The sequence below is a fragment of the Scyliorhinus torazame genome, chromosome 6, assembly GCF_047496885.1.
Source record: "Scyliorhinus torazame isolate Kashiwa2021f chromosome 6, sScyTor2.1, whole genome shotgun sequence".
Taxonomy (NCBI): domain Eukaryota; kingdom Metazoa; phylum Chordata; class Chondrichthyes; order Carcharhiniformes; family Scyliorhinidae; genus Scyliorhinus; species Scyliorhinus torazame.
The window spans coordinates 311,812,618-311,836,989 of NC_092712.1; the positions used below are offsets into that span (position 1 = coordinate 311,812,618).

The 24,372-nt window shown below is 44.5% G+C and overlaps 1 protein-coding gene across 4 annotated transcripts in view; it reads right to left on the bottom strand.

Moving 5' to 3' along the window:
• The window catches only part of LOC140425594 (palmitoyltransferase ZDHHC3), a 45,777-nt gene that overhangs the window by 11,744 nt on the left and 9,661 nt on the right, over window positions 1-24,372 (bottom strand). For 3 of the 4 annotated variants that reach the window (XM_072510071.1, XM_072510072.1, XM_072510074.1), the window contains exons 3-6: window positions 15,879-16,003; window positions 13,986-14,082; window positions 12,581-12,662; window positions 12,205-12,335 (exon numbers count right to left, since the gene is read on the bottom strand). In XM_072510071.1, coding sequence (XP_072366172.1) covers window positions 12,205-12,335; window positions 12,581-12,662; window positions 13,986-14,082; window positions 15,879-16,003 — 435 coding nt within the window. Of the gene's footprint in view, window positions 1-2,046; window positions 5,378-12,204; window positions 12,336-12,580; window positions 12,663-13,985; window positions 14,083-15,878; window positions 16,004-24,372 lie in introns of those variants that run through there. The other variant, XM_072510073.1, reaches the window with a different exon arrangement.

Here is a 24,372-nt window from a genome sequence, read left to right on the forward strand (position 1 = left end):
CCACACCTCCCACATTTGTCCTCCACTCCAAAGAACCTGCTCAATCTTGCTCCCGTTATGTGTGCTCTATGTAGCACCTTAAATTGAATCAGGCTAAGCCTGGCGCATGAGGAAGAGGAATTTACCCTGCTTAGGGCATCAGCCCACATACCCTCCTCTATCTCCTCCCCTAGTTCTTCTTCCCACTTTCCTTTTAGTTCGCCCACCAACTCCTCCCCCTCTTCCCTCATCTCTCGGTAAATCTCTGACACCTTGCCCTCTCCGACCCACACCCCTGAAAGCACCCTGTCCTGTATCCCCTGTGTCGGGAGCAACGGAAATTCCCTCACCTGTTGTCTAGTAAATGCCCTCACCTGCATATATCTCAAGAAATTTCCCCGGGGCAACTTATACTTTTCCTCCAATGCTCCCAAGCTCGCAAAAGTCCCATCTATAAATAAATCGTGTTCAACACGATTGACAAATTAACAAAAGATGGGGACAAAAATATCTGCTAATCTTATATTTCTTATTGAGGTATTAACATTGCCGACACTAGACTGTCAGACCTCTAATTAGCAAGATTAGCCAGAGCACCTAAAATGTGACTAGATGCACCCTGGCCACCCAGTCAACAGATTCCCCAATAAATTGAGGAAAAGGCAGTTGGTGGACAACTGGAGGTCGGTTGATTCCACCTTTAGTGGAATAGAAATAGCTTTGGCTTTTTAAAATAAATTTCCCAATTCATTTTTTCTAATTAAGGGGCAATTTAGCATGACCAATCCACCTACCCTGCACATCTTTGGGTTGTGGGGCTAAAACACACACATACACGGGGAGAATGTGTAAACTCCACATGGACAGTGACCCAAAGCCAGGATGGAACCTGGGTCCTCAGCGCCGTGAGGCAGCAGGGCTAACCCACTGCGCTGTCCTAAATAGCTTTGTTTTTAATGAGTTCTCTGGTGTACTTCTTTCACCTGCACCCAACTGAACTATGTTGAACAGATTAACCTTGATGCAAATGCGATTGAAATGGTCATAAATGCAAAGGACCAGAGTTTCGTCATATAAAATTCCTGACACAAAAGCGGTCTTCAGTCAATGATTTGGCAAACTGTTAATAATAATAATAAATCTTTATTAGTGTCACAAGTAGGCCTTTTAAAAACATTTAGAGTACCCAATTTTTTTTTTCCAATTAAGGGGCAATTTAGCGTGGCCAATCCACCTTACCTGCACATCTTTTGGGTTGTGGGGGTGAAACCCACGCAGACACGGGAAGAATGTGCAAACTCCACACAGACAGTGACCCAGGGCCAGACAAGTAGGCTTACATTAACACTGCAATGAAGTTACTGTGAAAATCCCCTAGTCCCCACACTCCGGCGCCTGTTCGGGTACACGGAGGGAGAATTCAGAATGTCCAATTCACCTAACAAGCACGTCTTTTGGGACTTGTGGGAGGGAACCGGAGCACCCGGAGGAAACCCACGCAGACACAGGGAGAATCGTGCAGATTCCGCACAGAGTGACCCAAGCCGGGAATCGAACCTGGGTCCCTGGCGAAGCAACAGTGCTACCCACTGTGCTACCGTGCCGCCCAAACCAGGTTTGGATAATAGAATATCAGTAAGATTTCTATTTTTAAATTACAAATTTTAAAAGTAAATCTCTCTGGATGCAACATAACGCTTTGCGCCAGTGATGCCTCGGACCCGGATAAAGCCCTGAAGGTAGCACCTATTTAGCAGCTCAAGGGTTGAGCAAAGAGACAGCTGAGAGTTTGAGACAGCTGAGAGTTTGATACACCTGAGAGTACTTCCTTCCCCCCCAATCGCCCCACACATCTCAAGATGTCTCTTACCAGCAGTCTAAAAAGTGGATAGTAGTTTCCCCAAAGCTGTTGTTCCTCACTCTCTTACCCATTGCTTCATTAATATAAATAATCTAGCCAGCTGTGGTTATTTGAAAAAGGATGCAAAGGAGTGAGGTTAAGCTTGGCTGTTAGCATTGAGCTATTTAAGCCAATTAACACCGGCTAAATCCAAACACTTGCACACATTCTTTGTAAAATGTTTTATTCAGTTATTCAATAATAGCACCCAAATCACACACAGTATTCAGACTGCATCCGAAGCAAACATCGAGACAAACACAGAAATTTCCCACGCCCCATGTTAAATGTCATTTCTTCCCCTCCCACCATACAGGAGACACACGTTTTTGAGAAATAATGATATAACTGCACTTTTTTGGGGCAATGCTGTAATATAACAAAACTTTAAACCAGTTTGATATTATTTCTGCAAAGCCAATTCAATTGCCAGCTTTACTGCAAGGTTAAAAGCCTCTGATGAGTTTTTTTGACTTGATTTTAAACAGTGCCGTACTACCAAGAGCTGCACAAATATTCCGTTTCCATATTCCAGCATTGCAGGGGACAAACATCTTAACAATTTTAAACATTTCCATTTTTAAAAACAAACCCCAAATCGCTCATTTAAGTTCAGTTTGCACATTAAGATTACTTTTACCTCATCATAACCCATTTCTAGAATTGCTAAGACTCCTAAAACACCTAATATCTGGAGTCTTTCGAGTTTTTAAAAGCTAGAATTCTCTCATTTAAAAACTGGAAAGTATCTGTTTTGCTTACATACAAATCTTCTTGCATTAAGACAGAGAAGACGGAATTTCTCCCAAACCCCATTGATACACGAAGACAATAGTGATGACATCTACTCAGCTACTCGTTTAATCCTGATCAGTTTCAAAACAAAAACACTTCCACAATAGCACCCCCCTCCCCCAAATTAGCTCTTCAAAATGTGTACATTTGCTGGGGTACAGTTCCACAACTTATCCAACAATGGCAGGGGCTATATTGCAGGGCCCCCCCCCAAAAAAAATGATGAGGATTCAGAATAAGTTTCCTCTTCCCTATCGTGGGAAGCTGCAGAGACCACTTTGGCCGAGACCGACTAACTTACCACAGATCACGCACTGGGCAAGAGGTAGTCTTCATCAGCCTGGCTCAATAAAAGTCTGTACAACGCATTTAGACCCAGCTAGTGGAAAGCTCTATTTTTTTTTTTTTTTTAATAGTAGCAAGGTTACAGCCATCACATTTTTACCCATGCATAATATCCATAAACCTGACTAAATGCATTACGTTTCAACCCAATTTTAAAAACTCTGGGGGTGTGATAAATGACACAAACTGTCAATGAAGCAGAAGTCTCTGAGCAAGAGAAAGTTCGATCTAGATCGGCTTGTCCTGAATAAAGCCCTCAGCAATTTCAGGCACCATCAGACTGTGAACATGCTGACATTGCTGCATGTAAACGATTGCGGTTGGCAGGGCTCATTCAGAAGCGTGGCAAACACGGTTTCATAGGATTCAACGTCAAGAACCATACAACTAGACACTCAGCTGGTCCGAGTTGTTCTTGTGGACAGGTGTGACAAAAAGACAAAGGTTTCAGTCACATCAACTCTTCACAAACATCGCGGATGTTGGGCCAATTGAAATTTTCAAGACAGAGATCGATACATTTTGAGAGTCGTAGATGTTTATATCATGGAAACGGGCCCTTGGGCCCAGCTTGGCCGTGCCGCCCATTTTTGTTGGACAAGGGGGTTGGAACGGAGATGGGTAAATTGTATACGGAGGTACAGATCTCTATCATGGCCTACCCCGAATGGTGGGACAGGCTCGAGGCGGAATGATCTGCTCGCGTTCCAATTTAAGTGAGGTAAGCAAAGACAGTTTGGAGGGGTGGAGGGGACAGAAAATGTCTTTTTACAAAGGTCAAATGAGACGTAGAGAGAGTAAGATTAAAAAAATAAAAACAAGTCATGCTTTTAATGAAGCTCCTGCGCATCTACAAAGAGCCATTTTACTTGTGATGTTTGGAAGACTGAATTTACCTGTTGAAAATTGTAAACGGAAGAGTAAATTCGTACAGGCCTGAACAGCATCCAGTAATAAGTAGTCTTTATCATGATGCAGGAATGGTTAACGGCTAAAATTCTGAATGAAGTCACGCACTCCGTTACGTTGTCTTAACATAGCCAAGGAGCACGAAAATGGAGATAGGGCAGACAATAGTATAAAAATTAACACCCAATAAAAATTAGTAATTTTAAAAGACACAAAAGAAATGCATTAATGATATCATGTTGGCAGTCCAAATAGTGACGTGTTTGGCGTTTCACAAACATGGATGGCCATGTAAATAAGAAGTTCCTTATATAATTCATCCAGGTCAGCAAATATGTACGTTTACAGGACACAATGTGAAATCATTTTAAGTGGGGGGGAAGAGCATGTACCAATATCGGTGGGTACGTCCTTGCATCGCAAGCTCTTCTTACAACTTTTAATTAATGATCTTAATTTTACAACCTTTGCTGCGTTAATTGTCCTTTAAAAGGCTAAGTGATTTCCCTTTTAACGTGGAGCGACTCTGCTTCTTTGGTATAACGTGGATCACCCTAGAAGCCCAACATTGGGAGGGCAAGGCCAGGGCACACCACCCTCCGACTATGGGTTAAGTGAACCAGAATGTAAAAGAATCACATGGGAGCAAACGTAGAAGAAATTAAGAACAGGAAGTCAGGGTCTTTGAAAGCTCTGGGGCCGTGGGCAGTAAAATATAAGCAAGCAGTGTTAGCATCTTAGCTGTACTCCATAGCACTCAATAATTACTGTGATGACACCACTTTAATAAAGGCATCAGCTTATACTTTAGTAATTGTTACAGAAGGTCAAGGTATAAATCAATAAAGGCAAATCAAGAAAATAAGACTTAGAAAGATAATTCATTCAGCCCCTATTATGAAACCTGAAGCTTCAGAAGGATGCCTGATCCTTAACAGTACTTTCAGTCACTTGATTTTCTTCAATTTCCTTTATTTTAGTTTACGCTACATCTGCAGTCTTTAGGAGCCTGCTTATATTATACAATATCCCAGTAAAGCAGTGTAGGAGAGAAGGAAGTTTGGCATTTTACAGTTTTACTGTCCTATTATTCTGCGGAACAGAGAAGGTTGGAATAAAATTGAACAAGTGCACCGTTTCATCATCCATGCTTTTGTTTTTAAAAAGAATCACGTGGATCAGGAAGGACACCATCATGTAAATAACTTACAGAGCAAGTTACAACTGGTACTTGTAAAAGTAGTTGCTATTAAGTAACCAGTTTGGATTGGATTGCTGGCCTAGGATGACTCAGACCACATACTGGTACGGGTCTATCTTCCCTTGATCTGGAGTTGCGAATGGGCTTAGCCATTCTATTGAAAATGGATGACCGAACACAGCTTTCATATTCATCCATTTTGTTTTTTTAGCCCATCTTCTCTCTTCCTTTTTCAACTGCTCTATTCCCTGGAAACAGAAATAGAACAGCTTAAAATCATGTAGGTAAGATTGGGCGAAGGAGGACTTTCTTCTACCCACTACAAACAGAACATACATCAATCAGCAAAAGTCACTGATATTTCAATGTAACATCCAATGATATTTTCAATGTTGTAGTTTACAGTATAATTTTCAATGCTCCCTTACCCGCCCCTGCTCGTTTTCAGACATCGCTCTTTCTCCCAGTGGGCAAGCCGACCGCCTGTTTCTCAGGCTTCAGCCTATTCCGCTTCAGAAACTGGAAAGAGCAATGCAAGTAAGACTTCAAATTTCCCCACCGGTCAGAGGGAATGTCTCCCCAGATGGCTGGTTGGGGCTTAGTCACTTACTGGACTGGGGGGGGAGGGGGGGGGGTTGGAAAACAAGAAGGGCAATCCCACCCCCATGTTCAACTATAACAGTACAGATGGGCACTGAGGTGCTATGCCATCAATCCAAGTGGTGATCACATTTTTAAGTGCATGTCTTTGTAGAAATGATGGATGAAATGTAGAAGTAAAACTATGTCAGCACAATCAGTTTAAATATGGCGCAAATATGGTATTTAGAGCATCATATAGCAAACCACAGGGAAATGGCTTCCTATATTTTAGCATGGTTCTATTAAACTGGCACAGGGAACATAATAAAGCAAAGAGATTTGGCAAAATAACCCTGCAACATCAAATAGCCAATTGATGCACATTACATTTGTGGAGTGTTTTTAACAAAAAAAAAACATCCCAAGGGGATGCATAAGTTATGTGTTAAAACTTGGTAAAGGGGTCAGGCGGACACGAGAGAGAGAGAGAGAGAGATAGAGATTTGAAAAGGCATACAGAGGGATGGGAATAGGTGAGGTGTTTCAAATAGTAACTGCAATTTATACATTTGTTGATTGATTCCTTTTGAAATGCTGAACCAAACTAACATCTTCAGTACAGTTGGTGCTTGCAAATGCACTCTTTTTAAAAAATAAATTTAGAGTACCAATTCATTTTTCCCCAATTAAGGGGCAATTTAGCGTGGCCAATCCACCTACCCTGCGCATCTTTGAATTGTGGGGGCGAAACCCACCCAAACACGGGGAGAATGTGCAAACTCCACACGACAGTGACCCAGAGCCGGGATCGAACCCCGGCCCTCAGCGTTGAGAGACAGCAGTGCTAACCCTCTGCGCCACCGTGCTGCCCCGCAAATGTACTCTTAAACCATCCCACAAATTCTCAAGCTGCAAGAAAAGGCCAGCCCGAGTTTTGAGGAGGTGCCAGCATTGTAGGGGAAATTAAAAACACAAATGAGTGTGAGAAGACAGCATCAGAGGCAAACCAGCAAGGTGGGAATAACTGGCAACCATTAAACATTCGTCACACACAAATCCACACAGCAAAATGCCTAGGTTTCATTCTCAATTGCCTTGCTCTTCATCAAAAATAATCACCCTTATCTGACAAGAAAATATGGGCCGCTTATCTAAATGATTGTTCTCAGCTGTGCTCGAGCACCAAGGCGAGGGGGGGGGGGTTTACAAACTGGTTTCATCAAACTATTGTCATTACCCATCTACTTTCTTCATTGTCCATTTCATTCATTTTGGAGCTGCACATTAACGCCATATCTTCCAGTAAGATATGGGACCATGTGGTACAGAGATACTTCACAGTGGTCAACACTGCTGCAAGTTAGGTTGGAAGGAGAGGCATTTTCAGCTATGCACCCGTGTGTTCCTGCATCACATCCTAGTCTGCACTTATAGACAGCAGCTCTAGTATCCAGGAACAATTCATAAACAAATTATCTGGTATGACAACTAATTCCATGGCTTCAACATCAATCTTAAAACAAACGACGCCCTCCGACTTGCACTGCTGGGCTGATCGCCCGTTCCTTTTGCTGGATGAGAAATACATTGTGCAAAGAAAACGCTTTAAAAAGAGAGATGGGTTTGCTATCACTACCGTGCTCCAACATGATGGCCGAGCCTCTATCTTCAGAAATATCGACTGGAATCGCACGTGAACAACGATGGACAGGAAGAAGGAAGCTGGTCAATCTCAGCTGCCTTGTAACGGACAGGATTCCATACACATTCCGATTCACTTCCTGCCCACCAGAAGCTGTGTAATCCCACATCGACTAATTAGTGGAGAAAATCTGGCAATTGCCTTCCTGTTTCTCTTGAAGTGGTACATTACTACTAGGAAGCTGCTTAAATTCCACATTAAACTGGTGCTTATATTTCTTTAACAGATATAACATCTTAAAAACTTTACAATGGAATATGGTCCAAGATTAACATTTTTAAAAATGCCACTGGGCTGTGCACTGGTGGGCTATATTCAGACACTTCTAGAACTTGGATTAAAATTCTTCTAGAACCGGAATTCAAACCCAAGTCAGATTGATGGGGTAAAGAGGAGTCTGCTCTTTACACTACCCAGGATTCTTGCAATGCAACGCACACATCTCAGCTGATCAAACACAAAAAGTCCCTTTTTCTAGACAAATTTAATGTTGCGATCTTTCAGCCACCTTGGTGCGGTTTTGGAATGTGTCCTTATCCACGACACTGATTTAAAAAAAAAAGAAGAGTTGGAACTTTAATGCTCATTTCAAGTAAAACAATTGGCGAGATATTACCTGACCAATCGCTTCCTTGAAAGTCCGCTGTGAACCAATTAATTTTGGTAGACCGTTACTCGTATTTATATTTGATAGTGAGGAGGTCACCTACAGCCCTGAAGATACAAGCAGCATTTATTTTCAGAAAGGCTTGACAAATATGATGGGAGCACAACATTAAAAGAAAACCTGTTTAATATTGACTTCTAAACCCATCTAATAATCACTTGTGCTTTGCCAAGGGTCATTTTGTTGACCATAAACACTGACACCATGTAGAACCGAACAAAACAACACATTCAACTGTGATTCTAATCCTATCATAATTTTGCAATGTATAAACAGTACCTCGACCAAGTTATGGCAGTCCATTAATCGATCTGGAACTCTTGGTTGTTATGGGCCAGGGTTTAGAGAACCCCAAAGTGTATCACGGAATTCACCTCACCCACAACTTTTAATAGATTGTGGTTATGGGGAGCACAAGGACCTACTTTACAGGTGTGATGCAACAGAGATCTAAAGTACTTTTAAAGCAAAACCATGTTTATTTATGAATCCAGTTAACACTTTATAAACCCACAGTAAACATCTTAACAACTATCAACACCAATAATCCCCACAGATACAATATTCTATAAGTAACCCTTCATAACTTTCCTAACAACAACCATAAGACCAAAAGACCCTTATTACAGAAAGACAGGTTTAAATTCTCTACAGAAACCGGTATACTTTGAAATCCTGGTCCATCTGTAGCTTGTAGAGAGATCATTATACAGCTGCTTGCTTTGCCTGCAGCTATCCAGCTCTGAAAACGTAACTAAAACACACTGTAGATGCTTACTCAAAAACGAAAGTGAAAGATAGCCAGTCCAGCTCCACCCACACTCTGACATCACTGCAGCTATTTGATAAACACCCATTTATTTAAGGTACATCCACTTCAGGGGCTGGTTTAGCACACTGAGCTAAATCGCTGGCTTTTAAAGAAGACCAAGGCAGGCCAGCAGTACGGTTCGATTCGCGTACCAGCCTCCCCGAACAGGCGCCGGAATGTGGCGACTAGGGGCTTTTCACAGTAACTTCATTTGAAGCCTACTTATGACAATAATCGATTTTAATTTCATTTCATACAGCTATTTGATAAACACCCAGTTATTAAAGGTACTCTCACATAACATGGTCAATAACTAGCTGCAGTATTGCTGGTGGTGTGTCACAATACACACTCGGGGAGTCAAGAGTTGCTGAGGCAACCTGCACTTGCAGGTTGGAGCTATGGATAGTGATGGTAGATGCTCCGATATCTTTCCATCACACAGTTGACAAGGAATCTCTCCCACTCTTACTGTTTGCCATTGGTGTTGGAAGGATTTGCAAGTTGATACTCAACCTGTACGGCTACATTATGAACACAACTTCTTTTGCCACCAAGTTGTGAGGTGAAACTCAAACCCTGACTTTCTGGCTTAGAGTCAGCCCAATGCACCACAAGACCTTCTCACAATGAACTGTGCACAGCACCAATGTTACCTTTCAGCTGTGCATGTGCGTGGTTGCGCAGTAATCTGAAATGAACAATGCAGGGAATGAACATGCCCTGCACAACCAATATTACCCAAGAGGTGCACAGTGAAGTGCAAGAAACAGTTTGTGCACAGCAAAGAGGAAATAGCTATTGCATAGCACTAAGCACCAGTCAGTTGTAATACTTAGCTTATATAGTAATGCACTATTTTTAATATTGTTTCGTTATCTACTTAGTAAAATCTAGGAACAATCTCCCCCCAATTGCTTAATGGGTTAATACAGCATATGATATGGTCCCAAGCCCCATACAAAGTAGAAGAATCTAGTTTTACCACCAGCAGTTGTAACCTCAGGAAGGGTTATAGTGGTTTGGGTTGAAGTGGGAAAGGAAAGAGGGGGAAAGGAGTATTAGCAAAAGGTATAACCCCAGATTGCTTTCTAGTGCCTCATGCTGTAAAAGGATCACATTCAGCTGTAATGTTTCTCGGAACATGAAAGGAAATGGGTCGCTTGCCACAAAGTTAAAATACGAAGAATAGTAGCCACTTATCAAAGTGGTGGAGTGTTGGCAATATCTGTAAACCATAGCCAGCATGAATGATTGGATAAAAGAGGATTCAGGACAGGGTGGCTCACTGGAAGGCTTGTTCTACCCTGAATCCTATTCATGGGGGAAAATATTAATTGTGAAATATCAATAATATTTGTTTATTTCTTTTAGTTGCTTCTCCAAATATTTAACGCCCCGTTAAGTGGGGAACTTTAATGTTTCTTAGGGGTCGGTTTGCAGGATTGAAGGAGCTGGAAGCGAAGTATGGGCTGGAGCAAGGGGAAATATTTAGATACATGCAGGTTCGAGATTTTGCCAGAAAGGAGATACACAGCTTCCCGGTGGAGCCAGCCTCCACATTGCTGGAGGAGGTGCTGACGACAGGGGGACTGGAGAAGGGGGCAGTGTCAGCGGTTTATGGAGCTATTTTGGAAGAGGAGAAGGCATCACTGGAAGGGATCAAAGCAAAGTGGGAGGAAGAGCTGGGAGAGGATATGGAGGAGGGGTTCTAGTGTGAGGTGCTCCGGAGAGTGAATGCCTCCACCTCGTGCGTGAGGTTGGGGCTGATACAGCTGAAGGTGGTATACAGAGCACACCTCATGAGAGCAAGGATGAGCCGATTCTTTGAAGGAGTAGAAGATGTGCTTGAACGTTGCCAGGGAGCGGGCGCTAATCACGTTCATATGTTTTGGTCCTGTCCAAAGCTAGAGGATTTTAGGGTAATTTCTAAAGTGGTACACAGGAAACTGGACCCATGCCCTTGGGAGGCCATATTCGGGGTGTCGGACCAGCCAGGGTTGGAAACGGGTGCGGAGGCAGATGTTGTAGCCCTCGCCTCATTGATCGGCCGAAGGCGGATCCTGATAGGTTGGAGAGCTCCCTCTCCACCCTGTGCTCTGGCGTGGCGACCTGTTGGAATTCTTGACTCTTGAGAAGGGTAAGTTTGAAATGAGGGGAAGGATGGAGGAGTTCTACAATTCATGGGCATTATTCATTATGCACTTTCAAGAATTGGATAACATCGAACATTAGTTGGGGCGTGTGGGTGGGAGCGTTGGGGGGGGGGGGGGGGGGGGGGGGGGGGGGGAGTGTTGCGGGGTGTGTGTTAACGGCGACTATGGATGATCCCCAATTCCTTTTTGTCATTTGTTTGTGTGAACATGCGGGCTAATGTTTGGGGTTTGGTGGGAGGATGGGATAGTTGTTATTAATATGGGGATTGACATATTTGTTACTGCTTATTGTTGGTGGGTGTAAATTTGGGAGAAAATGTGAAAAAGGAGAATAAAAAATATTTGTTTTTATTTAAAAAGTGGGGAACTTAAAAGATCAAATCGGCAGGTGTGTACTCCCAGTGGAGAAGCCAAATTAATCTCCCAAAATCTCACCAAAACAGATTAACTGGTCATTGATATTTGTGAGGTCTTGCTGTGCACAAGGTTGCTGCTATGCTTGCCCAAGATAGCAGTTAACTGCTGCGAATCGCTTAGAGATATCCCAAGGAGGCAAAAGGCATTAGATAAGTGCAGGTTTGATCCTTAGTTGACTTCCCTCCAGACCTCTGAAAATGCTGCCCAATAACTCACTCTAGGAAGAACCTTCAAACAAGGAGAAAGCATCTCACCTCCACTTGGTGCCTACCCCTTGACGACAGACTGGGGACTTTATGCTGAGCCTGTCCTGCTGATCAGCACACGACCGGGTGCGTAACATAGAAAATAGGACCCTTCGAGCCTGCTCCACCATTCAATATCATGGCAGATCCTCTATCGCAACACCATGTTCCCACACTCTTCCCATACCCCTCGACACCTTTAGTCTAGAAATCGATCTATTTCTTAAAGATAGTCAGCGAATTGGGGGTGAAAAAGTTTCTCCTCATCTCAGTTTCGGGATAAGGGGTAGGCCATTTGGAACCGTGACCCCTTTGTTCTATCCACTCCAGCCAAAGGAAACATCCCTGCATCCAGTCTGTCCAGCCCTGTCGGAAGTTTATACATTTCAATGGTTCAGCTGCATAGCTGACAGTCCATTTGTTTTTTGGGGTTTGCGTATATGTGATGAATGCTCTTGGAAGGACATTAATGGACTGAAAAGGTTAAGTACTCACCGTTTCATCTGAGCAGATAGAATGTACTTGGGTGCCAAACATCACAGCAGTGAAAATAAGGAAGAGAAGACCCTCAAAGCACAGGAGAATGAGTAGTATCACTGTGGATGGTGGGGAAAATGAACTGCATTCTAGGAAAGCAAAGGATAAAACTAGCATCAAACTCAAATGCATCACTATTGATTCAGCAGTAATTCACAGGCTTGATTAAGTAGCTCATGATACAATATTGATCAAAGCTCTGGGATTCAGGAAAAAAGTGTTAATTTCCACCTGAACAGGCAAAATGCAACATCAGCAACACTGCTTTTGATACATGCACACACACAATAAAAAGAAAGATTAACTAAATTAAGATTTCTGTATTTCTACTTACTTGTCCACTCCTCTTCAAAGCAATACAGAAAGTGGAAGCAAACCATGATAAGGGCATGTAGTGATATCAGAGCTATATACATCTGAAACATAAGAGCACAAGACATTTTCTTTTAGTAATTTACTTAAATGTGACTTGAAATTTAGATGTTGGTGCCATGTGTCAACAGTGTACAAACAGGAGCTGAGAGAGCACATTTCAAGTACAGTCTGGGCCAAGTACTTGAAATTTTCTTAAAACAATTTAATTGTATTGCATATGGCCTTTCTTTTATATTTCGTGATGGATTTTATTTGGCGAGTTATTTCTGCTGGGAATGCAGTGCAGCACATGTATGACAAAGTATTTCAACTCGTACATTGTTTTTTCCAGGCAAGAAATGTCCGGAGGAACTTAACTGTGGTTTTAACATTAATTCCTAATCTAGGATTCACTTAAAGCTGTGATTTTCAGGAACGCAACCACAACTTTAAGTGAGGAATCACTGCAAAGGCACAAGTCCACAGAACAAAACTAACTGTCTAAAGTGACGCCACAAAACAAAGTCAATGACAGATAGCAGAATAAAATGAAATAATTTTAGCACAAAAGAACCTGATATTGAAAAATAAATATTCAATAGTCTGCAACTCAATAGTCTGCAACATGCAGTAACTTGATTGTGTATGGAACTTGAATATTGCTGAAAAAAGGGACATACTAGTAAAGGTTTTCATCTTGCACTCATCAGGATAAACTTCTCTACGTTTTTGCTTAGTTGAAAAGGGCGCAAAGTGTGAACTTTCTTCCGGAGAAGGCAGTGGAAACAGAGTCTTTGAATATCTTTAAGGCAGAGGTAGTTAGATTCTTGGTAAGCAAGGCGGTGAAAGGTTATCGGGGGTAGGCGGGATGCAGATTTGAGGTTATGATCAGATTATGGTGGCGCTGTGGTCAGCACTGCTGCCTCACGGTGCCCAGGACCACGGTCACTGTGCAGACTCCATACAAACATTCTCCCAGTGTCTGCGTGGGTCTCACCCCCACAAGGTTCGGTAGGGTTGCTGGGACACAGGGATAGGATGGAAGCGTGGGCTTAAACAGGGTGCTCTTGCCAAGGGCCGGTGCAGACTTGATGGGCCGAATGGCCTCGTTCTGCACATTAAATTCTATGATTCAACCCAAAGATGTGCAGGGTAGGTGGATTAGTCATGCCAAGTTGGCCCTTAATTGTAAAAAAATGAATTGGGTACTTTTAACTTTATAATTTAAAAAATCAGATCACCAATGATCATTAAATGGTGGAGCAGGTTCGAGGGTCTAATGGCCCACTCATGGTTTGTATGAAGTGTTCCTTCTGCCGGCGAAGGACAGGGTTGTGCATGTGAAGAGATGTCACATCTAGCATGTGGAAGTGAGCCACACTTACTGTAAACAACACAAAGTACTTCTGGTTATTCTCTCCCACACAGTTGTTAACCCAGGGACAGTGGTGATCCATCTTCCGAATACATCTCTTGCATACACTGGAAGGCAATTTGGAATATTTGAAAACACCAGCCATTTAATTAGAATTTCTTACAGCAACTCCTCAATAGCCAACGTGTTATTTAACAATTCAGTGGCCCCGTGTTCGGACTTTTAAAAATAAACTTTAAACACGAGTGGATTCTGCCCCAAATAAAATACACTTCTTTGCTCCTTTCCCCACATTAAAATGGGTCAATCTTCTCGATGGTATCCCAATTTACTGTTGATTCTCCTCGTTCTTTTTCCGAGGTGCGCAGCCGGTGTTGACCAGAGCGAGTGTCTCCAGGTTGGTAGCCAACTTGGGCTTCACAAAACAAAACTGTTGTAACCTCAAACCAACTGGCAGGAGTGGCTGGGAAAGAAAAATCTAAGTTTTGATGTAGGTACTACTAAATTTTGCAGGTTTACATCCTCTCCAATTATCTACACAACTTTTACATTTGAATATTTCATTGACATGGGGTCCGGATAGCTCAGTTGGTACTTCAGAATGATGCCAACAGCATGTGATTGGTTCCTGTTCCAGCAGAGGTAGACTCGGACCTGCCTCCTTGCTCTGCCCTGGGAGTGTGAAAAGGAATACAAACTACCACTGTCTATGGAAACTGCCAAGAAAACAGCTCAGGGTGAAGCAAGAGCAGACAATGAGCCAAGGATCTGCCTTCAGGCAGAGCACACATGAATGAATGTCTGGCATGGTCACTTCCTTCTGCATTAAGATTACATTTGATACAATAATGTAGACAATACTCAAACCTCTATTTCCAAATTCTTTGCGCTGACAATAACTTTTCTGCTAAGTCAAGTGTTACAAAATAAACGAATTAACTTAGGAATCGAGCCAAATGGAAATAGCACCACAGCAAAATTCTTTAAGGATAAAAGATTTTCCTGAGCACTACCGCTTATAAAATAACCGGCAATACTTATTGCTATGCTGGTGAAACCAGGCATGGCTTAACTTCAACAAGTCTATTTCGCACAGATCAAATGTTCTACTCTTACCATACACCTTAATATTGTTGTTTCTCAAACTTTAAAAAAAAAATCTGTTCCGATTATCTATTGCGGTGTGAATTAAACAAAAAACTATTTTATCTCTGCTATGTAATAAGATCTTATGAAACTTGTTCCTCTGAAGTATTGACCTTAAATAGGCTTTAGCAATCTTATTCAACCATTTTGAAACACTAAACATGCAGTGTTTTACTTGAACAATTTAGTGGAGAAAACAATATTCAGAGTTCAGCATTTTCTTGTTTCCAGATTAAGCAGTGCCCAATATATTGCTCTTCATCACGCAAAATAACAAATAACTCTGTGCAACTTGGTGACTGAACTACAATTACTTTTTTTGTTATTTAAGCGGTGTGACTAAAGTTCACAGCATTAACAAGTGGCCTATTTCCTGGCTGCAAATAATGGATTTGCAAAACTACTCGAGCACAAATACAGAGCTCCAAGAGTTCTAAATAATTACAAAGAGAAGGAGAACAAAGCAAAATTACTTGAACTTGTGGCAGCTTACGTCAAGCTGGAGGACATTAAGGCTACATCTGGAGTCATGCGTGCGCACAAGGTACATCAAAGAAAGCCTTTTCGTTCACTTTCAATCGTAGCAGAATATATTGGACGCAATGATGAATCTAGAGAGACTAGGCTGCCAAAATTGGTAATTTTAATCAGGGATTTCTGCTCAGAGGTTTTTCTCTTGTAACTGCTAAGTTTGCAAATACAAATGTAAGGGGATTTAAGAGAAGATTCAGTTTCATCCTGTTTCTGGGGTCGTTACCTGCAATGATGTGCTCTCTCTGGCTTGATGCTGCAACACTTGGGACATTTATACACCACTTGGCCCGGCTTCAACTGTAAACTTTCAATGAACTCTTTAGTGGCATTCCCTTTTGGTACGGCACCCTGCCAAATAGTGAATGTAAAACCGTAGTAGGTTAGCACAAGCAAACATGTAACTTGCCATATTTCAGCTCTGAACGTTAGTTATTCTCCATACAGTAATGTAACACTGCAAGTGCTACACAGCATAAAGAAAATCCAGTGAGTGAAAACGTTGCTGGCTGAAATCAGATTAAAGTCACTTACAAAATGAGCAGACATCAAGACTTCAGTGCACATAAAAGCAAATCGAGGACGTAAGTGCCCTCAACTGAAAGATTAATTTTTACAAGAGTAGCATGTCATTTCCATAGAACTGTATTACTTTTCAAGTTCCACATGGCCTATGATGTAGAAGCCACAGTTGAGGCTGATCCTTTGAATGCAGACTGGTGGGATGAAAAGACAGGACAAGGAGAAATATTCCGATTTACTTTCCTCAGATTTGAAGTAGACAACCTCACACTTCCTAACATTAAATTCCACTGGCTGTAGTTTTGTCTATGCACTCAATTGGTTCATGTAACTTGCTGTCCCATCACTTGACGTACCACCCTTCCGAACGGAGTGCCGTTTAAAAGATTGAATTTTTAACTCTTTATTCCCTCACCTAAGTCAATGATGTAGTGCTTTAAGGGCCCCACCTAAGCAGTCAATGAAAATGTACTACACCCAGTAGTACTGAATCCTACAATAATGAAGGAGTCTACATGCATCAAGACCTGGACAAGATTCCAACCGTTGCTGATAAACGGCAAGTAACATTCATGCCACACAAATACTGGGCACCGTCCATCTACAACACCAGTCTCTGCACCTCGCTGTGTCAATGGTAATACCATCCCTCAATCCCCACCATCAATATCCTAAAGGCCACAATTGACCAGAAGCTGGATCAGCCACAGAAACACTGTCAGGAGACAAGATAACTCTTAAATCCCCAAAGCTTTTCCACCATCTTTAAGGCTCAAGTCAAGAATGTGATAGCATACTCTCCACTTAGCTTGGATGAATGCAGTTGCAATAATACTCAAGAAACTCAACACCATCCAGAACAAAAGAGCCCATTTAATTGGCACTGCATCCGTCACTTTAAACATTCATTCCCTCCACCAGTATAACTATGGCTGCAATTTGTGCCACCTGCAAGGTGCACTGCAGCAACTCTCCCAAAACTGTGACAGCACCTCCCAACCATAACGTCTATTGCCTAAAGGGGGAAGAGCAGCAGTCACATGGAACTAGGACACTGAGCAAATGATTGGCAAAAGAAGCAAAAATTATATGAAAAATACAACTTTTGTGCAGCGAGTGGTTAGTCTCACATGCACTGCCAGTGTGTGTTCCCGGAAGCAGCTTCAACATTCAACGGGAATGAGCCCATTATCTGGAAAAGTAGTCCGGCGAGAAGGTGGGAGAATGGCACTAAGTGAATTCCTCTTTTGGAATTCCTAATGGCTACCTCGGACATAACAATTCGGTGAACAATCACTACCTGGAAGTTTCCCTCCAAATCACACACCATCCTGATTTGGAAATATATCACCGTTCCTTCACTCTCAGTGGGGTAAAATCCTGGAACTCCCTCCCTAACAGCACTGTGGATGTTCTGACATCATATGGACTACAGTAGTTCAAGTGGCTCACCTCCACCTTCTCAGGGGCAATTCGGAATGGGCAGTAACCGCTGGCCTTGTCACATCTCATGAATAACAAATAAAATTTCAAGAAGGTCTCAGGTACAATGCCTGGTCTGGTGTTAAGTTGACAGCCTAATTGCTGTTCAATAATGGATATTGGCAAGCACATGTTGGCACAAGGTGACAAGAGGATTAGGTTCGGCCACACGGTATTACTTACTGACTGTATAGCTCAAAGGATAAGATGAAGAATGGTCACCTTGACAGCTGCTAACCACTGAGAATGTATTCCTGCATAAAACATTGTTCAGAAGAAAGGAAACTTAGTTGCAGAGCAGAAAGTTGGTGGTGGTGGGTGGGTGGGGGGGGGGGGGGGGATTTTAAAAGGTGTATAGGGTATAGGTCATTTTTATTGGCCCAAACACACCAACATATCCAGTAAATGTAGGACGTACTGCCTGCTTGCACTGAATGCAGTGACCTTTCTTAAATAATGGACTGAACAGCTAAATGTCACATTGTCAGTATCCTATATTCAGACTTCCAAAAACAATATGCCGTTGGCCTAGATACTGCAGCTACACTTTGTTTGAATAATAATCACAGATTCAAACACTGCGGAGTGCGGTAATAATAATAATAACCTTTTATTGTCAACCTTTTATTGTCACAAGTATGAAGTTACTATGAAAAGCCCCTAGTCACCACATTCCGGCGCCTGCTCGGGTAAGCTGGTACAGGAATTGAACCCGCAGTGCTGGCCTTGTTCTGCATCACAAACCAGCTGTGTAGCCCACTGAGCTAAACCAGCCCTTGCTGCTATTCAGCAGCTCCACAAAAGCCATTCGTTATTATTTAACAGAGTTCCAATATTCCACATTTCTTTTTACACTAAAAGTCTTGCGTTTACCCGGTTATCAGATTGTTGAAACGACGCGGCCCGAGTGGTCAAACGGAAACAAGACGATTCTTTGCAACAGTTGGATTATACGCCGGAATCAAGCAGCATTGCAAGATGGAGATACAACAGACTTGAGGCACAAGGTAGTTCTTCCCATTAAGCTTTGCCTCTTCCAGACCCTGCTACCATCTTTATCTCATCAGCCTTCAACTGCTGGGCGCTCAACTAACTTTACTGAACACTGCACAGGCACGAAACCAGCAAACGTGCTTGTTAAAATAAACATGGATACGATCCAATCCTCTGATGACCATGGCACCCAGTTTGATAATGAATGCTTCCTAATATCCCTAATGAATCAGCTTGGCGTAGGTCTGAAAACAATTGCCATAACCTTCACGATTATCCAATTTGTGTGTAATCCCTTTCCAAATGTTTTTCAGCCTTAAATAGCCCTTGCTTCCCTCATTTATCACATTGAGCTAATTTTGTTCCATTTCATCCAAGATACACACATTTACCATGTTGATACCAAAACTGCACATATTTATGAAACTGCATAATATATTGCATTATTTATAACTTATAAACTTGCATATTTAAAATCGCACAAGTCATATCGGCTATAATTATGCTTGTCCAATTCAAATACCACAGGTAGAGTGACATGTTTCGATAACAGACAACCATTTTCAGAGCTAAGCAACTGCTGTACGAAGGGCACAAATTTCTTCGTATCACACCCACTGGAGGTAGAATGCCGTTTAGGTGAAGTTACTGAAGTGGCAAAGTGGTGTTCACAGACGTTACGGTATCTTAAGTCACTCGCAAATGACTCGCATTAAACATGCAACTCACAATCAAAGCTTTTCATACATGCTGTATGAGACGGAGTCAGAAAGAGAGCAGCTTAAATTGAGTCATCTTACAGTTTGGTTCAGCAAGAGAAGTTTGATAACTGCATTGGTTGCCTGGGAAAAGGGTTGCTCGACTTTTGGATGGTGGCTGGGAAGAGAGACAGTTCATACATGTTGCCGTCAAGAAAGGATACAAGAGACTTCCGGGTGCGGCGATGACCAGCTAAGTCTCACGTTTCGGCAGCTCCCAGTGGAAAGGACTTTTGGGCTAATGGCTAAAAACACTGTGCGGTAAACCAGAAGGGAATCCCCCCTGGACACGGATGGAAAAAGGAGAGGAAAGTGGCCGGATTGCGGTGGATCCTCTAGAGCAGCGGCCAGGAAGGCAGGCACAAAGCACAAAGATGGCATCGGAAGGAGGCAGTTTAATATGGGGCCCTGACCAACAAGAGTTCCTGCGGCGTTGCGTAGATGAACTCAAAAAGGAGAAGAAGAATGAGCGGTTGGCCCCGATATTACAGGCGATTGAAGGGCTAAAGGAGGAGCAAAAGACCCAGGAGCAGGAGCTTCGGGTCGTGAAGGCAAAGGCTGCTGAGAATGAGGACGACATACAGGGCCTGGTGGTGAAGACAGAGATGCACGAGGCACAACACAAAAGGTGTGTGGAAAGGCTGGAGGTGCTGGAGAATAATGCGAGGAGGAAGAATTTAAGGATTCTTGGTCTTCCCGAAGGTGCAGAAGGGGCAGACTCGGGGCATATGTGAGCACAATGCTGCACTCGTTAATGGGATCGGAGGCCCCGACGGGCCCGTTGGAGGTGGAGGGAGCCTATCGAGTTATGGCACGAAGACCGAGGGCTGGAGAAATTCCTCGAGCCATAGTGGCGAGGTTTCTCCGATATAAGGACAGAGAGATGGTCCTCAGATGGGCAAAGAAAACTCGGAGCAGTAGGTGGGAGAACGCGGTGATCCGCGTATATCAAGATTGGAGTGCGGAGGTGGCGAGAAGGAGGGCAAGCTTTAATCGGGCCAAGGCGGTGCTGCACAAAAGGAAGGTTAAATTTGGAATGCTGCAGCCGGTAAGACTGTGGGTCACACATCAAGGGAAACACTACTACTTTGAAACGGCAGAAGAGGCGTGGACATTTATTGGTCGAGGAGAAACTGGAATAAGCGGGCTAGAAAAAGAACGTTTGGGACAAAGTGGTGGGGCGAATATGTGGGGTGAAGAGGGATAAATGGGGGAAGAGATGATTTCCCAAGTTGTTGATCCTGCGACCCTGTAACTTTTCTCTCTTCCCCATGTCGTGGGGGAGGGGGGGGGGGGGGGGAGAAGAGGGCGGATGAGGAGCTGGGGGCGGGGCCAAATGGGAAGCGCGGGCTTTGTTCCCGCGCTATGGTAATCATGGCGGGAACAGGGAAGCAGGAAGGAGGGGGCCTCGCACAGTGGGAGCCGAGGTCACGGGGGGAAGCCGAGGTCGGCCAGAGTTTGCTGACTTCTGGGAGCAACATGGGGGGTGCAATTACGCTAGTGAGGGATCTAGCGGGTGGGTCGGGGGTTAACTGGGTTGCTGCTGCTGGGGAGAAGTGGGAGCTGGTATGGGATGGGGTGGTCGGGGCGGGAGGGCGCCGTTGGGGGGAGATACGGCTACGTGGGAACCGGGTGAGGAGCTGGATTGAAAAAGGAGATGGCTAGTCGACAAGGGGGGGGGGGTAAAGAGCCCCCCAACCCGGCTGATCACGTGGAATGTGAGAGGGCTGAACGGGCCGATAAAGAGGGCATGGGTACTCGCACACCTAAAGAAACTTAAGGCAGATGTGGTTATGCTGCAGGAGACGCATCTGAAACTGATAGACCAGGTCAGACTACGCAAAGGATGGGTGGGGCAGGTGTTTCATTCGGGGCTAGATGCAAAAAACAGGGGGGTGGCCATACTAGTGGGGAAGCGGGTATTGTTTGAGGCAAAGACTATAGTGGCGGATAGTGGGGGCAGATACGTGATGGCGAGTGGCAAATTGCTAGGGGAGGCGGTGGTCTTAGTGAACATATATGCCCCGAACTGGGATGATGCCAACTTTATGAGGCGTATGTTAGGACATATCCCGGACCTAGAGGTGGGGATGTTGGTAATGGGTGGAGATTTTAATACGGTGCTGGACCCAGGGCTGGACAGATCGAGGTCCAGGACCGGAAGGAGGCCGGCTGCAGCTAGGGTGCTTAAGGACTTTATGGAGCAGATGGGAGGAGTAGACCCCTGGAGATTTAGTAGACCTAGGAGTAAGGAGTTTTCGTTTTTCTCCTATGTCCACAAAGTTTATTCACGGAGAGACTTTTTTGTTTTGGGAAGGGCACTGATCCCGAAGGTGACGAGGATGGAAAACACGGCTATAGCTATTTCGGATCACGCTCCACATTGGGTGGACCTGGAGATAGGGGAGGAAAAAGAACAGCGTCCACCCTGGAGAATGGACATGGGATTATTGGCAGATGAGGGGGTGTGTTTAAGGGTGAGGGGGTATATTGAACTTGGAACTCAATGATAATGGGGAGGTTCAGGTGGGAGTGGTCTGGGAGGCGTTGAAGGCAGTGGTTAGAGGGGAGCTGATATCTATTAGGGCACATAAAGGAAAACAGGAGGGTAGGGAAAGGGAGCGGTTGTTGAAAGAACTTCGGAGGGTGGACAGACAATATGCGGAGGCACCGGAGGAGGGACTGTACAGGGAAAGGCAAAGGCTACATGTAGAATTTGACTTGTTGACTACGGGTAATGCAGAGGCACAATGGAGAAAGGCACAGGGTGTACAGTACGAATATGGGGAGAAGGCGAGTAGGTTGCTGGCCCACCAACTGAGGAAAAGGGGAGCAGCAAGGGAGATAGGGGGGGGGGGGGGGGGTGAGAGATGAGGAGGGAGAGATGGAGCGGGGAGCGGAGAGAGTGAATGGAGTGTTCAAGGCATTTTATGAAAGATTATATGAAGCTCAGCCCCCGGATGGGAAGGAGAGAATGATGTGCTTTCTGGATCAGCTGGAATTTCCTAAGGTGGAGGAGCAGGAGAGGGCGGGATTGAGAGCACAGATTGAGACGGAGGAAGTAGTGAAAGGGATTGGGAGCATGCAGGCGGGGAAGGCCCCGGGACCAGACGGATTCCCAGTTGAATTCTATAGGAAACATATGGACTTGCTGGCCCCGCTACTGATGAGAACCTTTAATGAGGCGAGGGAAAGGGGGCAGCTGCCCCCGACTATGTCAGAGGCAACGATATCGCTCCTCCTAAAGAAGGAAAAAGACCCGCTGCAATGCGGGTCCTATAGGCCTATTTCCCTCCTGAATGTGGACGCTAAGATTCTGGCCAAGGTAATGGCAACGAGGATAGAGGATTGTGTCCCGGGGGTGGTTCATGAGGACCAAACTGGGTTTGTGAAGGGGAGACAGCTGAATACAAATATACGGAGGCTGCTGGGGTAATGATGATGCCCCCACCAGAGGGGGAAGCGGAGATAGTGGTGGCGATGGATGCCGAGAAAATATTTGATAGAGTGGAGTGGGATTATTTGTGGGAGGTGCTGAGGAGATTTGGCTTTGGAGATGGGTACAGTTGCTGTATAGGGCCCCGATGGCGAGCGTGGTCACGAATGGACGGGGGTCTGATTATTTTCGGCTCCATAGAGGGACGAGGCAGGGATGTCCTCTGTCCCCATTATTGTTTGCACTGGCGATTGATCCCCTGGCCATAGCATTGAGGGGTTCCAGGAAGTGGAGGGGAGTACTCAGGGGAGGAGAAGAACACCGGGTATCTCTGTATGCGGATGATTTGTTGCTATATGTGGCGGACCCGGCGGAGGGGATGCCAGAGATAATGCGGATACTTGGGGAGTTTGGGGATTTTTCAGGGTATAAATTGAACATGGGGAAAAGTGAGTTGTTTGTGGTGCATCCAGGGGAGCAGAGCAGAGAAATAGAGGATTTACCGTTGAGGAAGGTAACAAGGGACTTTCGGTACTTGGGGATTCAGATAGCCAAGAATTGGGGTACAGTACATAGGCTTAATTTAACGCGGTTGGTGGAACAGATGGAGGAGGACTTTAAGAGATGGGACATGGTGTCCCTGTCATTGGCAGGTAGGGTGCAGGCGGTTAAAATGGTGGTCCTCCCCGAGATTCCTTTTTGTGTTTCAGTGCCTCCCGGTGGTGGTCACGAAGGCTTTTTTCAAAAGAATCGAGAAGAGTACTATGAGTTGTGTGTGGGCCGGGAAGACCCCGAGAGTGAGGAGGGGATTTTTGCAGCGTAGTAGGGACGGGGGGGGCGGGGGGGGGGGGCTGGCACTATCGAGCCAAAGTGAGTACTACTGGGCCGCCAATATTTCAATGGTGTGTAAGTGGATGGGAGAAGAGGAGGGAGCGGAGTGGAAGAGATTGGAGAGGGCGTCCTGCAGGGGGACTAGCCTACAAGCTATGGTGACGGCACCGTTGCCGTTCTCACCGAAGAAATACACCACAAGCCCGGTGGTGGTGGCTACATTGAAAATTTGGGGGCCGTGGAGACGGCATAGGGGAAGGACGGGAGCCTCGGTGCGGTCCCCGATAAGAAATAACCATAGGTTTGTTCCGGGGAGAATGGATGGGGGATTTGGAGCATGGCAAAGAGCAGGGGTAGCACAATTGAGAGATCTGTTCGTAGATGGGACGTTTGCGAGCCTGGGAGCGCTGATGGAAAAATATAGGTTGCCCCAAGGGAATGCATTTCGGTATATGCAACTGAGGGCTTTTGCGAGGCAACAGGTGAGGGAATTCCCGCAGCTCCCGAAGCAGGAGGTGCAGGATAGAGTGATCTCAGAGACATGGGTGGGGGATGGTAAGGTGTCGGACATTTATAGGGAAATGAGGGACGAGGGGGAGATCATGGTAGTTGAGCTGAAAGGGAAATGGGAAGAGCTGGGAGAGGAGATTGAGGAGGGGCTGAGGGCTGATGCCCTACGTAGGGTAAACTCATCGTCC